The 20,725-nt window shown below is 41.6% G+C and overlaps 1 protein-coding gene across 10 annotated transcripts in view; it reads right to left on the bottom strand.

Annotated features, from left to right (window-relative positions):
* Positions 1-1,177: 1,177 nt before the first annotated feature.
* The window catches only part of TPD52L1 (TPD52 like 1), a 98,633-nt gene continuing 79,085 nt past the window's right edge, over positions 1,178-20,725 (bottom strand). For 2 of the 10 annotated variants that reach the window (XM_013063342.2, XM_013063369.2), the window contains exons 4-9: positions 14,937-15,038; positions 11,868-11,882; positions 10,213-10,251; positions 6,923-6,983; positions 5,419-5,427; positions 1,178-1,825 (exon numbers count right to left, since the gene is read on the bottom strand). In XM_013063342.2, coding sequence (XP_012918796.1) covers positions 1,697-1,825; positions 5,419-5,427; positions 6,923-6,983; positions 10,213-10,251; positions 11,868-11,882; positions 14,937-15,038 — 355 coding nt within the window. In that variant the 3' untranslated portion in view covers positions 1,178-1,696. The remainder of the gene's footprint in view (positions 1,826-5,418; positions 5,428-6,922; positions 6,984-10,212; positions 10,252-11,867; positions 11,883-14,936; positions 15,039-20,725) is intronic. The other 8 variants (XM_013063350.2, XM_004740123.3, XM_013063361.2 and 5 more) reach the window with 8 other exon arrangements.

Genomic DNA, 20,725 nt, shown 5'->3' on the forward strand with positions numbered 1-20,725 from the left:
ACCATTTTAAACACACTAGGCAAAGCCAAACTAAGCACAGAGCTTGACAGCCACATGCAGCAGTGGGTGAGCAAATTACAAACCTGCTGGACAGGGTTTGGCTTCAAGCAACATGCTGGAAGGTTAAATTAGGGAGAATGCCAGTGATCCCACTGGCAAGACTTTGTTGTCCACTCTGGTTCAAGATTATAGCCCCATACCTGTCTCTGTTAAGATTACAAGCCTCAGAGATCATGTGGCTTTGAACTAGCTTGATTTTCTGTTAGATGTGCGGATTGTCCTGCTCCATTAATCTGAATAGAATTTTTCAGACTGGCTTTATTAAACCATGAATAAAAGCTAGCATATTATATTATATATGCTATATAATATACATATATCAAACTGCTATTTTAAGTTAATGGGTCAATTCTGTGTTCATTTAAAAATTGCATCTATAGGATGTGTGTCTGCTACCTAGTAACAAATGTATGGCGCCATTTAGAAGAAAAGAGAAGCGAATGTTGTGGAAGGTAAAAATTCCTGCAGAAATCTGATTGTATTAATATGAGGCTTTTCTCCTTCATGGTGAGCAATTTGAAAAATGGAAGGGGAAGCAGAACTCGGTTTCTCCTATTTTCTGACCATCCCCTTTCAGATCTCCCTAACCCAAGTTTACTACTCTAGGTAGATCGAATTTTAGAATCGGTAGGGTCGCTGAGGTTGTAATTACTTAACACATTTTAATGTTCACCAAGTTAGCAGTAGACGTTGATTTAAAATAGCACTACAGAGGGGCAGGACCCCAGCTTGGATTCTGGCTCCCTGTTCAGCGAGGAATCTGCTTTTCCCTCTCCTTCTGCCCCTCCTCCTGCTCGTGCTCTCTCTCAAATAAAATCTTAAAATTATAAAATAAAATAGCATCTGCAGATTCATGGCTACCATCCTAAAGTCATTACCAGCCCTTAAGATATAAAGAAATTAAGAATTCAAAGTCTTGGGGCGCCTGGGTGGCTCAGTGGGTTGAGCCTCTGCCTTTGGCTCAGGTCATGATCTCAGGGTCCTGGGATCGAGCCCCGCGTCCGGCTCTCTGCTCAGCGGGGAGCCTGCTTTCTCCTCTCTCTCTCTGCCAGCTTGTGATCTCTGTCTGTCAAATAAATAAATAAAATCTTAAAAAAAAAAAAAAGAATTCAAAGTCTTCATTAAAACAGGTCATTTTAATTGCTTAAACAAACATACATAATTGATGCCAGTGAGGGCGATCACAAGCAGTTTGATGAAATTTGCAGTGAGCCCACCGGCTTGCTTTGGAAGGTCAGAAAAAACTCCATCCCACCCACCTGACCGAACTGGAAGGGTTCACTCTAAGCCTTCAAAGACATGCACAACATAAAAGAATCCAAGCGAAAACCAAAACCGATCATTAATAGCTACAAGATTGGAAAATATACGCCGAATCATTACACAAAGACAAGGGTAATAACCAATTGTTGTCCCCACCTGCTCGAGTGGGGACATTTTAAATTATGACAATCTACGGATACGGACTGTGATGGTCACGTGGTCTATCATTAACACAAATACAAAATGGAAATCATTTTATTAAACTCCGTGGAGGGGCCATTTGAAGAACATCAAGGCGCGGGCTTTTCCGGGCGGGATTTTGGTCGGCCCAGCCGGCGGGGCCGGGGCTCCGCGGCGGCCGCAGGGGGCGGGCCTAGCACTGCAGCTCCTCCTCCTCGGCCCGCCGGGGCCCGCCCCCCGAGCTCTGCGCGCTGGCGTGCGCTGTGGAGCTGAGCACCTCCTCGAAGCTGCCTCCGCCGTGGTTCGCCCCGCCTACTTTCGTCTGAAAGGGCAGAGGTGCAAACATAGTTAGTTCATCAGGTCTGCAATGTTTGTGTGAGACCGAGCACTCTTAAGTTCAGGGATAATTTTTTTCTTGAAAGGGAACGTAAAGGGGTGTAGAGAAGTTGGTTTCCTTTAGCAGAGTGTTAGCATGCCATTCATACTGGGATCTGGGATGAGACCCAAAACTTCAATGCGGTACAATTTTAGCGGTGCTCTCTTCATTCCTCCTAACATCTAAAAATCTCAGTTCCTTCAGAAGCATATCCGGATCTGTGCATTCGTCTACACATGACCCTGAGAACAGATGTAATCAAAACAGAACCGGATTTTAGATAAATTCTCTCAACTTAAAAAGTATGGGGGAGGGGGCGCCTGGGTGGCTCCACGGGTTAAAGCCTCTGCCTTAGGCTCAGGTCGTGATCGCAGAATCCTGGGATCGAGCCCCCTATCGGGCTCTCTGCACAGCAGAGCCTGCTTCCTCCCCTCTCTCTGCCTGCCTCTCTCTCTATCCCACTCCCCTTGCTTGTGTTCCCTCTCTCGCTCTGTCTCTGTTAAATGGATAAAATCTTTTTTAAAAAAGGGTATAAACATCTTTAAGTGACTCCAATTTAGGCTTCCTACTGGGACTTAGAAAGGCTATCTGGATCCCTGACAAATGGCTTTTGAAAAGACTGAGCAGCTCCACTGAATATGCTTTCTGGTCTCTGTTCTGAGAGGTAGACAGGACTCAAATCTTAAGCACTAGCTACTTCACATCTTTTTAGGCAGCTGCCCCTAAAAGATTATCCTGACTTGAAATGCAAAGTTATGATGCTTGAGGGGGCTCCCTTTATGTCAGCTTTTTATTGGTAATAAGAATAAAATCAGGAAGAAATCAATTTATAAGAAATATATTAAGAAACATTGTTAAAATGTTTTGGAAAATTCCTTATTCAAAAAGTCCTTCAACAGAATACCTAATGCAAGTCTTATTAACGTGACATTGGTTTTCCTTTAGCCATTACCAATATGGAAAAACATGTTGAGGAAAAGAAAGGTACAAAATAGAAAATGCTGCTATTCCCAAAGTGCTGTCTACTCCTTGGTGCCACCAAAGTGATCACTCACAGAACCATTCATGCTAGGGGATATAACCACTTACTGCCTGGTCTGCCCTTTAAAAAACCTAACCAGGTTTTAAAAGCAGTTAAATCATTCAAAAACAAGCATATGCTTTTCTCCAATTGTCACTAAAACCCCTCTCTGCCTCTTTAAATTCAATTCCTAACTCGAATTTTCTACTCTGCTTGGGGTCAGGAAACTTATTCTGGAAAGTGACAGATAATACATATTTTAAGCTTAGGATTCACATAGTCTCTGTCACGAATACTCAAATCAACCATTGTGCAAAGCAACCAAAAATAACCCTTAAGTGAATGAGCATGGCTGTGTTTCCAGAAAACTGTATGTATGGACACTGAATTTCACGTAGTTTAATTTTAACATGTCACAAAATAGCATTCTTCCTTTGATTTTTTTTCAACCATTAAAAAATATAAAAACCGGGGTGCCTGGATGGCTCAGTTGGTTAAACCTCTGCCTTCGTCCCAAGTCATGGTCTCATGGTCCTGGGATCGAGCCCCACATCGGGGAGCCTGCTTCCTCCTCTCTCTCTGCCTGCTGCTCTGCCTACTTGTGATCACTCCTTCTCTGCCACATAAATAAAATCTTTAAAAAATATATATAAAAACCACTCTTAGTTTACAGGCCATTCAAGAATAGCCAGCTAGCTGGATTTGGCCCACCGGCCTTGATTTGCAGACCTCGGGCACTGAGCACTGACTGATTCCTCCTCTACTCTGTAATCCCAGCACTGGGAAGCAGGGGTTGTTTTTAACTATGTGACTTTTCACTATGTTTATTTCTTTCTAGAGAGAAACAAGATCAATTCAATGTAATCTACTCTATTAAGAGATCCCATTCTCCTCTTTGTTGTACTTGCACTCTGTTTTGCAGCAGAAGTCACACACAGTTTTGAATCAAGTGAATACCAATCACTGATGTTTTCTTTCGGGCTTTGTTGTTTTCTCTTCTCCTAGTTCTTGATTTTTCTCAAATCAAAATAGAAAAATAAAAGAGGAAATCGTTTTAAAATAAAGCAATTTGGCAAAAAAAGGGAGCACAATGAAGGGGTTTTCTAACCGAGAGGGTTGAGTGGAATAAAGGGGTTTCCTAATGAGGTGAGTTGAATGACTGTCCACAGCAATTACTGAGGTCAGGAGTTGCTTCAGGAAAGATGTGAACAATAAACCTTTTCTGGACCCTTCCCTTCATTATGGCTCTTCATTCAGGCATTTGTCACTTTATCTCCAAAACTATGATTGTTGGTTGCATAGAATTCTATTTGAATTATTGAGTTGGGCCGCCTAATCTCTCATAATAATATGGCTCGTTGAGAAGACACAAAGAAGTAATAAATATATCTTATCTTTTTCTTAAGATTTTAAGTCAGGCCCTGCAAAGAATTCTTCAAAAATAGGTGCACTAGAACTACGGTCTGCTTGACATGGTTCAGAGAATGGCTGGAAGGCTGACTGACCAGAACGGCTGGAAGGGATGTAGTTGTTCCTGATTCACTGGAACATGGTGAAGCACAACAAATTATGGTTTCATAGGAGCTGGTTCTTGCTATGCTTGTTTATTTTAGAGGCAACAGAAAGTGTGCTCATTGAGCGCAGAGGTGAAACCAGCTGAGAGTCCTCAGGTGAGAGAGTGATGTATTACGAGGACCAAGGCAAACAGGGCTAAATTTTATATAATGGTGATGAAATGGAAAATTTTTCCTGGAAAACCAAGTTGTCTACAGAACTGGAAAACCAAGTTGTCTAAAGGAAGAACTATCAGTTGGGTATAAATCCCACAAGGTGTGTGACAGACTGTGTGAGGAGATGGCAAGAATGAACTTCCCTTCCCAGCAGAACATTATTTCTAATAGAATACCAATATGAATGTGATTCCTTTTGAGCGATGTTTTTAAAAACTGGGCTTAAAACGTGTGATAGAACCGCAGCACAAGACCTGTGAGGCATTTCCTTACTGATTCATCCTTATTGACTTGTGAGTCAGCCGGAAACAGCCTGGGGCCCAAAATTGAAGAACGTTATAGAAATTTTGAAGAAAATTTAGAACAAAAAACTATGCGGCAAATAAACTATATAAAGAAGGGTTAAACATCTATTATTTAGCCTGGAGAAAGAAAAAGAATGAGGAATTTGCAGTGACTGAGTGAGTGGGAAGTTTTATACAAAGCACAATTATTAGCTATTTATTCTCCATTGCCTGGGTGGGCAGAAGAAGAGGAAGTAGGCATCGGCTGTGACATAGGAGGTGGGTGGGATGTGAGTCTTGTTAAACCGCGGGGATAATCATGCAGACACTGAATCCATGTTCAGGAAGTCTTGACACAGGCTAGGATCTGGTCCGCTGAGTTCGTTTTGTTCATGTCTGAAGGCGGAGGCGGGCTCTACACCTTCCGTCCCAGTGAAGAGAGAAAAGGGAGAAGCGCAGAGTGCTGGATCAAACGCTAAAACGACACGTGAGCTGTGAGCTTACCAGCGCTTCCTAAAAGCAAAGCAAAATAGGTTGTTCTTTATTCTTCTTTTGCTTCTTCGTATCTCCTTCTTCTAAAGAAAACCTAAAAAGTACAACTTCCCCTATGTCGGAACTGGTCTAATAAGCAGCAAAATCTATCTTCCCTCCACTCTCTAAGGCTGAGAACTAAATGCTGAGAAATTAACTCCCAGGATTTTCTGAACCCTTTCTTTTGAAACTGGATACTCTAGCAAGAGAAATGTTCAAGGCGCTGCGCATCCCTCCTTATGAAAGGTTTTCCCTCTACGTGGGGGCAATTCAATGGCTCCTAAGGGTCCTCAGATACTCAATAAGCAATGATGTTGGTAAATGAAAGCAAGGCCTGGGAAATGCTGAGTCATCATCTCATTCTTGCACCTTAAACATCACATCCCAGGCCCGATAAAGCAGAAGTAGGAGACTGTATGAACGAACCGCCCCTAAGAGGAAAGACTCTCCAAGTCACAATCAGAGCACGCGGGAGCCCTAGCGAGGGATGCCCGACATCCTCGCGGGCTCATGAATGCGCACGGGGGCGAGCCTTCAGCAGCAGCGGGGTGATCGGCACGCGCACACACCCGCTTTTGCTCTGCTTCAAGATCATCTTCGTTCTTCATTTTACCAGATAAGGAAATACGGAAACGGACTGTCTACAAAATAGCGCTAAGAATATCAAGACTCTGTAAGTCACCATTTAACTGCTCTCTTTAAAAAAATAATCTTAGTCATTTCAAAGACTTTTCCTGCATTAGAAGTTCTGTGCATTTTGGGACTAGACTGATTTTATTTGTACTTTCTTTCTTTGTGGATGAACTCAACTACACTCAAACGACAAATCCAATATGAAGTTCTTTTTTTTTTAACACCTCCCATGACACAGGCATATTTTCATTTGAAAACCTGGGATTGAATGTGTTATTGCAAAAGAATGCTCGTTGTGACTCAGTTTGATTTTCCCTCCTTGATCACCATGCTGTGCTGCGCTCAGTCTGGGAATGGAGTAAATGGGTTGGGGTAGCTGACGGGAGGAGGGAAGCAGCGCAATGCAGGGGCCAAGTTCGTTTTTGCTAGTCCATGTGCAAACCAGAGGGTCTATGAGCTGTGGGCGACCCTCCACTTATCTTCTAAATTCAGAATTCACATACCCTCAATCCTAACCACAATCCTCTCTCACATACCAGTTTTGGAGAGGACAGCCCGAGAGAGTTCAAGCCTGCAAAGATGTGAACACACATCCCAGTTCATGTTCACAAGAGATCACCCCGGAATGGTTTACGGGAACAACTCTGTGAGGGTCCATCAACGTTCTCCAATACCAGTTTGAATGACGGATAGATTCAGATGTGAAGAAAAAGACAGACTCTGGGCAGACTGCCTTCCCGGCTGCCCCGAATGCTGGCGGTCCCACCTTCAGAATTAACCACCACAGTGACTAAGCTGTCCTGATTCACAGGACCCCATGACACAAAATTCACTTCATCTGTACCTTAAGGCTTGTGACAGTTGTCTCAACCCTCTCCTCAAATGATTTGAAAGTAGGAGAATTCCTAAAATAACAAAAAAAGAGAGGTCAGCTCCAAAGACCCAGCTGTCTTAGCAACCGAGCTGCCTGGCTTTCTGCTCTCAACTGTAAACATCATCTCTGCACCAGAGCCAGCTGTCGGTTCTCCACCTACGACAAGCATGCTTTTAAAGTATGTTTTCCTTTCTGCTAGGTCAGAGCCACAAACCATAACCTGACATGGAAATTTTCTAAGTAAAAGATTCCTATAATAAACAGGACAGCATTTGCTAATGACACCGCCGTAATAATTCCAAGGTGCCCTGGAAATCATTCCCAATGAGTCAAAGGAGTGATAGCTTAATTTGTCACTTGCTAGTTAACTGTTTCTATTGTAGCACTCCTTTTCCCAACCCATTTTTTGTTTTGTTTTTTGTTTGTTTGTTTTTGGTGAGCAATGGAAAGTCTGTCTGAAGAATGTCATGTTAGAATTTTCCCACTTGGAATTTTGAAGTTATTTATTTCAGAAATAACTCAAGGGGGAAACAAAAAAGGTTCATGAATTTTTCTCTTCCATGCCTTAAAAAGTAATCACTTGGAAAAAAAAAAAAAGTAATCATTTGGTCAATTTCCATGAAGTAGTGTTTCTGGGAGTCAATGCTTTCAATATTTTAAGTTGAAATATACCTATTACTTGTCTAACGCTTGGTCAAAATGGTGTTATGAGCATGTTATTCTTCCTCCTGGAGAGGATACACCTTTGCTCTCTTACCTACAAAATCTTTTCAGTCTATCGACAATTTATTGGTGACTCATTCATTATGTTAAACACTCTATATACATCATCTTGTTACCTTAAGAATGAGATGCTTCATTTTAGTACGTTTTGGTTTTCTGGACTGGATTTGGCCACATGACATGATTTCATGACATCATCACCATTAAAAAGAATATCCCCAGATCCAGCTAATGAAACAGGAGCCAAGAAGGAACTAAAACTGTATCTTAAATCTTGTATCAATGTCAGCTTTCAGCAACAATGATTGCCATCAATTTCAGGTCAAATAATTCAACTGAATGTTACTTATTTGATAAGCCACCTGTTATTCACTCTTGAGTGCAGGTGAAATGAAATAGGACGAATGGCCTAGAGGAATTTTGTTAAGGGAGAACTGTTCTAATAGATGGGTATTTGTATGGTGTGGAATGAAGCAGGCTCTAATACTATCAAGAGGAAACTAACGTCCGTAATATGTTTTGGACTGAATTTGGCTTTGTTAGAGACTACCTCCAGAGACTCTGACACTCCAGATGGTCAGAAAGGTATCTGCATCTCTGCTGTAGGGATTCACCGTGGTGAGTTCAGAGAGCCCATGGGTGACCCCACACCTTGTAAACAACTCAAGCAGAAGTCAAATTTCTATGAGTAATCCTCCTTCCTATTGCTGTTTCATGATGAAATATTAGTGAATTTTTACCACAATGACTCAAGTTTATGTATTTATTGGCCCCTTACTTCCACTGCAGGTTTTATATGGGCAAGCCTGCTCACGTGCCTGCCTGTCATTGATTAGTGACACAAGCCCTGGCCAGACAGTTCAGCTGAAGGGTTCATGGGTATATGTTAGATGAGTAAGAAAAAAAAAATTTTTTTTAAGTTAGTTTCAGGCAAGATTATGAGGACTACATTTGACCCATAAGCCACTAAATGGATTCACAAAGCAAAGCTGTGTTAATTTTTTGCAAGAACTTCTTTGGACACCCAGACTTAAAAGCTAACAGACAGTTGGTTAAACGTCTGCCTTTGGTTCAGGCTGTGATCCCATGTCCTGGGATCGAATCCCACATTAGGCTACTTGCTCAGTGGGGATCCTGCTTTTCCCTCTGCTTGTGTTCTCTCTCTCTCTGACAAAATAAATAAATAAATAGAATCTTTAAAAAACTAGTTAATAAAAAAAAGATGACATATAAAGAAGCTCAGAGCTGTAGGTTGCACTATTCAATCTGAGTGTTTTTATGCTAAGGGGTGCAAGTCATTCAAAGATGGACTAAGTAATCTTGAATCTGTGCTCCCTATGTAGCACCAAATTAGGGAAATCAAATACGGTGGCTAAAATTTCCAAAGTAACCATATAACCTCAGTGTGGAAGAAACATCCTCAGGATAATAAAACAGACATTCCTCTAATTCAGTTACACTAGACAGTGTACTGGAGAACAGGGAGAAACTGTTCACTCAGATTTAATCAGATCACTACAGCTACAAATGACCCTGGAAAGAATTTGGCTGTGGTGGTCTCAAACCATTTAGAGCAACCGAACCCCCTCTCTAACACATCACACCACAATACATACTATAAAGCAGGTAGAAGAGGCACAGTTTGGACTGAAGCAGGGAAGGGTCTTGGAAGGCTCATGGGCCCCCCTCCCCCACTCCATATCCCCCACAACGGAAGTCCAGGGCAAGAGCAATGGGAAGAGCAGTAAATCTGGTTTTAGCTTCTTATTTTAAACATGAAGATACTGATACCAGTAAGATGTCTTTCCCAAGGCTGCAAAGCTCATCCTTGGCAGAGCTGGTCTACAATCTGCATCTCCGGATCCCCCCCAACCGCCAGGCCCCTGCAATCTGACATTCATTCTTCCATACCTTGTTACTATTTGTGTGCTTTTATCTGATTGCCTCACTAAGCTACACAAACCGGAAGTGGGAAATGTCTTTCTCAGAAGTTTTCATCCAGCTAGTGATTTTAATAACGTTTTCATTGCCTAACAGACACCTCACCTTAACATCTACCTTAAAAAATCGTGGTGGTATCCTTTCTACAGCTGTAGTCTGCTGTTCCCTTCAGTGTAACCCTTCTCCCGGGCTTGCATTTAATTCTGCTGAAATAAGGCACATATTTCTGCCTTTGGAGGTGTGGTGGCTCCAGGCCCTAAGCTAAGAATGTGCGTCACACAGGTTACTTTGTGTCACACAACAGGTAAGAGAATGGAGATTGAGCTAGGTAAGTAACATGTCTCAGGTCACACAAATCAGGAGACACTGGACTTAAGAAGCTAAAGCCCATTACACCCTACTTCCACAGAACTGTCTAGCTTTTCTCCTGAAGGCTGTCGGGAAAGACAGTAAGGTCTTTGGGTCAGTAAGGTCAATGCATTTCCTTTCCTACTGGGGGGGGGGGAGCTCCGCAAAGTAACTATCAATAAAAAGTAATACTTCATACATACACATTCTGCATTGATATTATATAAAGTAATTTATACACACATTACCTCATAGCAGGCATACTTATGGAATGGCGAATGGAGTAGCTTCAGGGCAAAAGCAGATTAAAAGAAAAAAAAAAGAAAGAAAAAAGAAGATAGCACAACATAAGTACATGAGAAACTCCCTATTCCCAGTTCTAAAACAGCAATTTCAACTGTCAGAAGTATTCCTTGCCCGCCCCACCAAGATGACATTTGTTTTCGCTGGATAGGATGGGCCAGCCCATCCAGCTTTCAAGATTATAAAGGAAGAGTACACTGTCCAAGTTGGGTGTTATTTTACTTCTTGTGCGTTCCCGGTAGGCCAGGAAATCTGAGGAGAATGTCTGGTTTTTCCAGGTGTGCCCAGCAGCCCGTGGACATCCTCCCCAGGTTCAACTCCCACACCCTTCCCTTCTTTCTTCTTTCAGGGAGAGAGGAAGAGCTGTACCTAGGAAGGCACAAAGGCAGGTAAAAGCTAATCATTCTGTTGTAGAGAAACTCTCCAGAGGAATATAGGTAGTTCACTTAAGACATTCAAGGAAACACATAGCAGGCTACTGTAATCCACACAGTCCCACCGGCAGCAGGGACCTCCGCATCCATTCTAGGACATCTGTACATTTCTGAGAATTGTAAGAGTTCCAGCCTCCTCACTCTACTGATCCTATGGCTGGCTCATCTTCCCTCTGATGGATCAACTGTGACTCCTTTGTGAGTTCCACTCAGAAACCAGGCTGGGCTGAGGGAGGAAGCCCTACGTAAGGGTCCATGTCCTGCGACAGCGCTCCCCCATCACACCTTCCAACACCATCCCTGCGTCTCTCCTCCCAAGAAGCTAACAGGAAGGGATCACACGCCTCACCCTTCCCCAACAACATCACTGAGGTCACCAGTATTGGCAGTACTTTACTAGAACTCAGAAAGAAAAGGACAAAGAAATTCAGGGAGTACTTATGGTCTTACTTAGACACCACTCCGCTTTGAAAATATAGGCAAATATTTCCCCAGAAATTATATTTAAAAAGGAAATTACTAAAAGAAATCCATCAGCATTATCAATCTATTCATCCCTTTAAATACAGGCAGTATTCTTAAGAAAAAAATCCACCACCTCTCCCCAAAGTATATAGTAAGATTCCAGCTAAAGGAGGGTTTAACTGGAAATTGCACACTTTCGAATGTGTGTGGTGCTCTGGTAACCTTTTCCCTCTTCAACTTCAGAAGGTACAGAAAGTTGAAGGTGAACCATCCCCATAACCGTTACAAGACGTTCAGAAAAACACAACAATCTAGAGAAAATAATTTCCTGTTTCTCGATTGTACCTTTACAAGTCTCATAAAAGCATCTATCTCTCAACTTCTGCTTTTCCTTTTTTCGCCTTTCAGTTCTGAGGACCTCTGCCAACGCGGGAAGAACTGAGAATGTAGGAAGGTATTCCTAAGAGACTGCTCAGCAAGTGAAAGCTGGTATAAATGATTCAGAAGTGAGATAACGATATGCTTAAATAAATTCAAACACATTAGATGCCCTACGCTCTGTGACTCCCTGGGCACGAACACACTCAGGAAAAGAGACCCAGTGTTTTGGCTGAGAAACACCCACGGTGTGAAGAAAGCAGTGGGTTCTGGGAAGGAAGGGAGCCGCAAGGGGCCGGTAGGGCCCTAGAGGCATTGCTTACCTGATCGAGTGAGACCTGCAGCCCGGGCAGCATAGGAGAGAGCAGGACCAGAGTTAGCATATCAGCACTGCAGTACCCTTGTGCCCCCTCTCAAGAACCCAGGAGCAAAGATGACATTGACTCCATTCATTACTCTCTAGGAGTATATTTTTAATGTGTCTTAACAATCACTGTACCAACCTGTTATAAGCCGCACTTCTAACTATTGTTCTCATGACTACAGAGAGAGGGTTGGACTCTAACAGAAGTTCCATGCTTCCTCCAAAGAGCCTCATCTCCTTGTTCACACGTGGTTTGAACAAATGATTGACTGAGAAGTTCCTAAAAGATGCTGGCATTCTTACAAAAACGATTCCAAGAGCTTTCATCACTTCAGAGTACTTTCATACATGTGTCCCCATTTTAACTTTGCAGGAAGCGTTTTAGTTAGGTAGCTGTGAACAATGTTATCTTACAGGTAGAGAAAGAGAGGGGGCAGTTCCCTGACGGGGTGATGGGGACGCAGTCAACGGCAATTGGGATAAAATGAGAATCTTAGCTTGAAAAATATGACTTGTTTTTATAAAACACATCAATTTAAATCCTCACAGAGTGCTTTTTATTAACATATTAAAAGGCCCAAGTTCTAAGTTTTTAAAATCTGTAAGTTTTAACTTGTAATAATTTTTTTTAAAAAAATGACTGGTACAAGTTCTAAGTTTTTAAAATCTGTAAGTTTTAACTTGTAATAATTAAAAAAAAAAATGACTGGTATCCGAACTTTGCTGGCAATCTTTTTTAACAAGTTCAGAAATTTTTTCCCAGAATGCACAAAGGAATTTTATAGTATAAATAACAGGAATACAGGATAATATGATATTTTATACTAAAAAAGGGGTTCAAAGTAAAATGTGATACAACTCTTAAATTTCTCTATTGTTTTATAAATTGGCAAATCAATTTAAATGAAAAATTAAAAACTTACTTTTTCTCAGTTAAGAATCTTTACTAATCAAAATTCAAGTAATTTTCAAATATGAGTTTCCCATATGTTACTTGTTCTAGCGTAATTGAAAACTAAAAATTTTTTGTAATACTCGTTGCTTTCATAGTGACTGATCCTCAGTTATATATGTTAGATGTTTTAGTTTGAGAAAAATACAGGTCTGAATTTTGCAAACTCTACAACATATTACAGGACCCTCATTGAGTCTCCAGTATTTTTAGCCACAGCTTATAATGAAAGTACTGTATCCTCTATATAGAGAAACAATTAATGGAAAGTTTGAAACTTCTGGAAAACATCATTCATTACCCTAAATAAAAGCCACATTGAAACAGAAAAAAAGAAGTTAACACAATTTTGATGTTACAACCAGTGCGTGTATGAACAGGAATGTGTTAACATATTGAGTTAATGAACGGTCTTCATTTTCGTCCTCTTAGCAAAATGAACAAAATCTTTGTGAAATACCACAGTGCCCTGGTGCTGATGTACACTCCCTCATTTCCACACGTGGGAGTCACCTTGTGAATGAGATGGTCACTTAGGATAAAAACTAGCATTTATTGAGTGCTTAATCAATGGCAAGCTCTCTTCTACAACTTTCATAATAACCTGATGATCATGTTACTCTTACATGGTTTCGTAACTGAGAACACCTAGGTACAGGTGAGCTAAGTTACATGGGTCCTCCTCATAACCTGACCGCCTGACACCAAATCACTTAAGAGCTTGTTACAAATGCAGATTCCTTGATCCAGGACCCACTGAGGCATGATCTCCAAGAGGTGGAGTCTGGAATATGTATTGTAAACAGGCTTCAGAGGTGTTTGTAAAGCCTCCTGAATTTGGAGAAATAACACTCTAGTACAATGCTGTGGTTCTAGAGTTCCAGTGAAGGTTTCAACTAAGTACGTGGAGGACAAATTTTATAAATATGGCAAAATATATTTTCTTGGAGACAGCAGGTAAGAAGGGATTTTCTGTTCTGAGAAATTATTTAATTAGCTTAGATAAATGTTTTAATGCCATTGACATGACAGCAAATTTTATTTGTAATAAAATGAGGGTTAATTAATAATCCAGAAGGTTTACCTATTCATTACATGCAACCTCTGAAAAATTTCAGTTGCTTTTCTTATCACATTATCAACAACTATGAAGATAAAACAATGTATTCAGACTCATGCATAGGGAGTTACTTAACTCTAGCTGTACAAATGCCAACTTGTTAAGGTAGTAGAGGGGCACAATCCAGTAGTGTATGAAACCAAAAATAACTTAAACAGAACGATATAAATATTTGCCTCTAGGTATCAAGTTTGTAGGGTAATTAAGAAATGGTTTCAGAATCCAATGAAAATTTATATGCAGTTTTTTAAAAAAAAGACATTTGAAATGTATACATCAAAAGTTTTTTAAAAAAATGAAAGTAACAACTCTCTATGAGATAACTTACTAAAAATACTATAGAAAATAAAAATGGTCAAAACTGCACTAGTTCCTCTAGCGCCTATAGGGAGGACACTTGGTTCTCAGTTCAAAATCCTGATGTTCACCCTAATGGGATATAAAATGTAATATTGAAAATAACCCAAATGTGCAAGGACTATATACCATGGCCCCTTTTTGGAATAAAAGAATAAATAGGTATGTATTCATCATAGAAAAAAAGCCTAGATGGATGAATACGAAAATGTAACCTGGAATGGTTTATCAGAGCCTAGTCCACTGAATGCATATTTTAACTTACTGTTTAAATTTTAATGAAGAAAAATCAGTATGTGCTGCCTTCGTTTGAAATCCCCCCTTATTACCAGTAATTAAAGGAGCCCTGGATCTTCTATTTTTACTAGGTAATGTCCTCGTAGAAAGGGCATGTTCGGGACCAGGCTCACTAAGCAGACCAACAAGCAGAAAACTCCCCATTATAAAAATCGATCTCAGTAACCAATCATTATCAGCCACAAAACATGTTAATCCAATTTAAAAAGAATGTGTTAGGAAGAGGAGCCCATAGAGAAAGCTCCCCTTCCCTCAGAAGGCCCAGGGCTTAGCAGCATCCCCATGGTTCTGCCCCACACTACCTCATATCTCCAAACTTCTTGCTGATGGCCGTCCCCACGTTGCTGAAAGCTGCAGTTGCCTTCTGCCCTGCGTGACTCAGCGTTTCGTGTGTTTTCTTGTAGCTGGAAGTAAACAGAACCGTAGAAACACAGCTTATACGTGATGATCGCCCACAGAACATTCCCCATCCTTCTCCCTCCTTACTTTGAAAATTCCTTTTCTAAACAGCTTTATGAAGACAATGATCCACAGAAGTTAGTGGTTCTATTCATTGTCTGGGGATGAGGGATGGATGGCTGCCCATCGGTGGGAAAGTCAGACTGCTCAATCTGAATTCAGGGAAAATATCCATAGGTAAGTGTAACATGCTGATCAGTCGTGTAACCGCAAACAGACATGCTCTCAGACTACAGTTGTTCTTGAAGTGTGCGTTCAAACTCTCTGAAGAGATATTCTCCAAAAAACAGCCAATGAAGGTAACACAGAAACGAGATAGTGTGTATTTCAAGGAGAAGAATCAACTTTTATTGTTCAGGGGTCAAATTAACCAGAAAGGGGCAACATATAACTAGTATTTCACTTATTTTTCTAGCATTTATGCCTGGGAATAGGCTAGAAGGGCACATGATCTTAAGAAAACATAGTGACCTTTTTTCAAAGAGTTTTAGGAAGATAATTCAGCAATGGTCTGTTCATTGGCCAATGTTCCCACTAGACTGACTCCTTGAGGACTTGGAATAAAAGCCAAAGTCCATACAACGGCCTCACGATGATTGTACACAAGCTTGTCCTCTCGGCCCCCTGCTCCAGGCCCCAGACCTTCTCACCGGTCCATGGACCTACTAGGCCCCATCCTGCCTTAAAGCTTTTGATCTGGCTGCTCTGTCACATGATCCCATCATATCTGGCAGGAAAAAAAAGGAGGGGAGGGTTTTGTTGTCTTGTAAATGTCCCACTTTGAAAAATTAAAAAGAGCAAAGCAGGCAGCCTTAGTCAGATTGTGAAAGTCACCTTTTGCTGTCGATCAGGGCCAGAGACCCCTGGGGCCTTGGCCACGTGGGTGTCAGCAGCATAGAGCATACAGCTAGGTTCTGGGGGTTGGGGAAAGGGAAGCAAGGGAAGAAGGAGCACCGAGCCCCCACCTAGCACTGACTCTGTACAGCCTAAAAGGGGGCTCAAGGGCAAAGTAAAGAAAGACCCTGCAGCATCTATGACCTCTGTGTGAAGCTGGGACCGGAGACTAGCTAGGGAATTCCTGCTTCCGTTGCTCTTGCATTTCTACAGGAATTTCTTGCAATTAGAGCAAATATTTAACTTCCGCTTGTACCTGTTCCTTGTAAACTGTTCCCTGTAGTTTATATACTGGAGAACGCTTTGCATTTTGAGATGAGGTGACTTTTGGACACGTGTGTGTATATATCACATTCTGAATTTGACGGCTTAATTTCAAAATAGCCAGAGGGAAGCAGTAAGTTAGGGTTCGGGTTAGCTAGCTACATTATGTTTTAAACACACTCGTCTAGAACAAAGTGTGGTGGGTATACACAGGCTTCCAACTACTTTAGTGAAGTATTAGTGACATTAAGTCCTCACCATGAAAAGTGCAACTCCATACTTAGGTGAAATTTCAAAGTTTAAAACCAACCATATGGAGAACTCAAAGGCCTGTTGAAGAGAGACTTTTAGGACTGTTCAATATTTTTTTTTTTAAAGATTTTATTTATTTGTCAGAGAGAGAAAGCTTACAAACAGGGGGTGTGGTAGGCAGAGGGAGAAGCAAGCTCCCTGCTGAGCGAGGAGCCTGATTTGGGACTTGATCCCAGGACCCTGGGATCATGACCTCAGCCAAAGGCAGATGCTTAAACCAAAGGAGCCACCCAGGCATTCCAGAACTGTTAAAGTCTGTATTTCTAAGGATTACATAATGTTAAATCTGAAAGGCACTAGAATGCAATTTCTTCAGACTACAGATGACGGGACTGAGGCCCAGAAGAACTGTGTGACCTTTTAGAGACAGAGACAGGGTTAGGACTAGTGCACCTGCCTTCCGGCCGGATGTCTTCTCACCTTGGAGATGACAGACTTTGGAAGGTAGATTAGGTCAGCTGTCTATAGCTCAAGTATTTGTGGAGAAAAGTAGTAATAGTGCATCTGAAGACTTCTAAGATGCACCTCTTTCCCCACATTTTTACACCTCTCCTCCCTAAACTAATGACCGCATTTCTTAAAAACAATCACTAGACATCCTACATACATTAGAGACCGATAATAGAGGGACAGAGATTGGGGGGGTGGGAGGCAATGAGACAGGGTGGTATGGGAAGAAGTGGCTTCCTGAACAAAGTAACCAGGGATCCCGTGAGAAATAGGCCAGTGGGCTCAGAGCACTTAAAAGCTCTAAGAAGCACTACTCACAGCACAGCGTAAGCCAAGGGTCCCCCTGGAGCTGTGTACCACACAGACCCTGTACGCTTACACTGCATTCTAATTGGGCTCGATCCTAAAACTGAATGAAGTCATACACATCCCTACCAGAGGCGAGGCGCTCACATCTTGAAAAAAGACCCTCCTGGCAGGCCACTGAAAACCCTGAAGGATGTCATTCCATTTATATCTTATTCCCCTAATTGTGCCATGGAATTTGGCGCACAGTCCGGACTCCTAATGCTTAAAACAAGCTCTCAACCTTATCACATCAAATTACATTCAGTAATATTCAAATAAAGAAAAACAACTTAAACACCAACCTTCTGGTTCACCTGACGACCTTGTAATTTAAATGGAAATGGTATTTAGCATTTTAGATGATGTCTCTTATTTTAAGCTAAATATAGAGTTACACCATTGCTGAGTCACATATGTGATGCAAAGAGAACGAATACATTCTCCTGAAACAAACGTCAGAATGTTACGGGACGCTCAGCTTGCTGTCTGTTGTGCATGGGGAGGCAGAAAGAGGGGAGCAGATGCTCCCAGCGATCCGTGTTAGGTGCCTATCCTCTGTGTGCCTGTGATGCACTTTGCACACTGTGACGCTCTTTCCTAACACATTTTTTACTTTGTTCCAATTACGGTTTTTGAGTCTGCCTCCATGACCTGCGTGTACTTCCTGAGGGCAAGGGCTGCATCTCGTTCATCCGCCCCGTGTCCCCCGAGGCCTGGATAAGCCGGAGCGAGGGCCACAGGAGGCCCGGGGAAGGAAAGAGAGTCCAGGCGGAATGCCAGACTTCAGCTCCAGAAGACAGTCAGGACTTGGCAGCGTGCGGCTCCTGGCTCTGGAGGAAGGCCACGGAAGCCTGCCGGGGAGGGAAGGGCAATTTGTCCTCGTGGGCTTCGGAGCGATTCCAGCCAACAGCAGCTATGTGGGAACCTGTGTCTCAACAAGGCTGGCATCTGGTCCAGGCCTGAACCTTTTTTAGGTAGAAGTGTAACCGTGCTAGCAAACAGTAGCTCACACTTACCGCGTATCTCTATGCGTTAACTCACTGAAGACTTCTGACTGGGAGATTTTTTTAAATTAAGGGTATAAGTAAACCTACTTTTCACTGAAAGTCAATGGGAACACAGGCTTTACTTTTCAGAGATCATCTGGCTGGAACGGATAGTCCTTTTTTTTTTTTTCAGCTTTACTGAGGTATGAATGGCAAAATTGTAAGATGTTTAAAATGTACATCGTGATGATTTGATAGACACACACATTGCGAGAACTCCTCCCACCTAGTTAATACACATCCATCACCTCGCATGTTTTTATATCTATTTTGGTGAGAACATTTAAGACCTACTCCCTTTGCAAATTTCGATTACACAATGCAGGTACCAACCAGAGTCACCGTTACAGGTCAGAGCCTCAGACTTTTATTCATCTTATAAAGGGAAGTTTGCATTTGCCAAAATTTCCCTATGTCCCCCACTCCACTGCCCCTAGCAGTCACCCTTCTACTCTCTGCCTCTAAGAATTTGACTTCTTTTTAAATTTTTTTTAGATTCCACATATGAGTGATGCCACACAGTATCTGTCATTCTCTGACTTATTTCACTTAGCCTAATGCCCTTGAGATTTGTCCTTGTTGTCCAAAGGCAGGATTTCCTTCTTTGTCATGGCTGAATGATATTCCATGGCGTATATATATGCCACATCTTTTTCTTTTCTTTTTTTAAGATTTATTTATTTATTTTGAGAGAGAGAGAACACAAGCAGCGGTGAAGGCAGAGGGAAAAGGAGAAAGATTCTCAAGCAGACTCCCTGCTGAGCACAGTGCCCAGTGTGGGGCTCAATCTGATGATGCCTCTGAGTTCAGGGGCTGAGCCAAGACCAAGAGTTGGGCGCTTAACTGACTGAGCCACCACGCACCCCTACACCACATCTTCTTTAAGGAATGGATAACATTTACTGGCCAGAACAGGCTGGCCAGCACACTGACAAGGGGATCTTCAGCAGGGAGAGGTATAACTCTCTGCAAACCAAATAAAAGACATTCTATTATTCTACTGATTTTTCATGCAGTTCCCCTTGTCATGCCTTACGGATTTGAAAGTAGTATTCATAATCAAAAGGAGAAAGCATGTCTTCTAAAATGTTTTGACTTAAAGCATTTTTTTTTTAACACTCCAATAGGAGAATTAAAAATCCAGAGTCCTTTTACAAGAAGATATTTTATAGCATAGATACATCTTCTATTACGGGATTTTAAGAAGATTATCATTTTAACAGTTGCCCAGGCAGCATCTCACCAGAGATGCAGAAGTGTTTAGGCTTATTTTCTTCAGGAGGTTCCCTAAACATGTAACCAAAAAAGATTTACCACTTGAACCTGGAAGAGAAGAGTCTATCTCCTGCTTTGTGTGGTAAGATGAAAGGCAAAAGGTAAGCAGAATAAACAGCTGTCTGAGAGATTGACTGTGTGTCTTTTGAAATGAGGTCTTTAATCTTCACTGGCACTTCCCAACTCAACGGTATTACGACAGGCTTCTCATAAAAGAAGAGGTAACAATCATTACCGACTATAATGGTTTGGAAGTCTTAGAAGCACAAAATCAAAGAGTAAATAAATCATAAACTAAACTTCAATTTTCAAGGACTGCACATTTTTTTTTAAGGCTGCATCTTCCTGCTCTTTATAAGGATGAAGTTATTAATTGTTCCAAAGGGAGGGAATTGTCCCAAAACCTTCTCCCCTTGGCAGACCTACTGTCTGGTCTGCAGTAGAGCTCATAGGGGCTTACTAGTGGAGAAAGGGTTAGCAGAGGCTGCAGACTTATTAAAATGAAGCCTATCAGTTTGAATAGCCCACAAGAATGTCAGATTTCTGAATTCCTACTCCTACCTACAGAAGAGGTTCAGTTTCTTCTCCTGTAGCCTCCCTACCTCTAATACTTCAAAGTCTCCCACCTCCCCGCTGCCTCTTTAAAAGCCTAAAAAGACAACACAAAAAAGCAGCAGAGAACAAACAATAACAAAAACCCTTAAGACTATAATAAAAAAGGGAGGTGATAGGAATTCTGGTGTGTGTTCTTAAAGTCTCTCAAATCAAAGCAAGACAGAACTATGACAGAAACAACAGCAACAACAAACCCCGAATACAGATGATCTTTTGACCTGCTACTGTACCGTTATCTTTCCATAAAGGAGATAATTTCAGTATGCTGTGTAATTATTTCTACTCATTCCATCCTATTCCTACTTGAATCCTACCACAGGCTAAAATATGCCAAGATCCTTCTTCATTAACATATCATAGATTTTCTTTTCAGTATAAATCAAACTAAATAGGTCATGATTGCTTAATCAGTATGCAAAGTATTGCCT

Source organism: Mustela putorius, unplaced genomic scaffold (assembly GCF_011764305.1).
Source record: "Mustela putorius furo isolate JIRA1106 unplaced genomic scaffold, ASM1176430v1.1 tig00003863_pilon_pilon_pilon, whole genome shotgun sequence".
Lineage (NCBI taxonomy): Eukaryota > Metazoa > Chordata > Mammalia > Carnivora > Mustelidae > Mustela > Mustela putorius.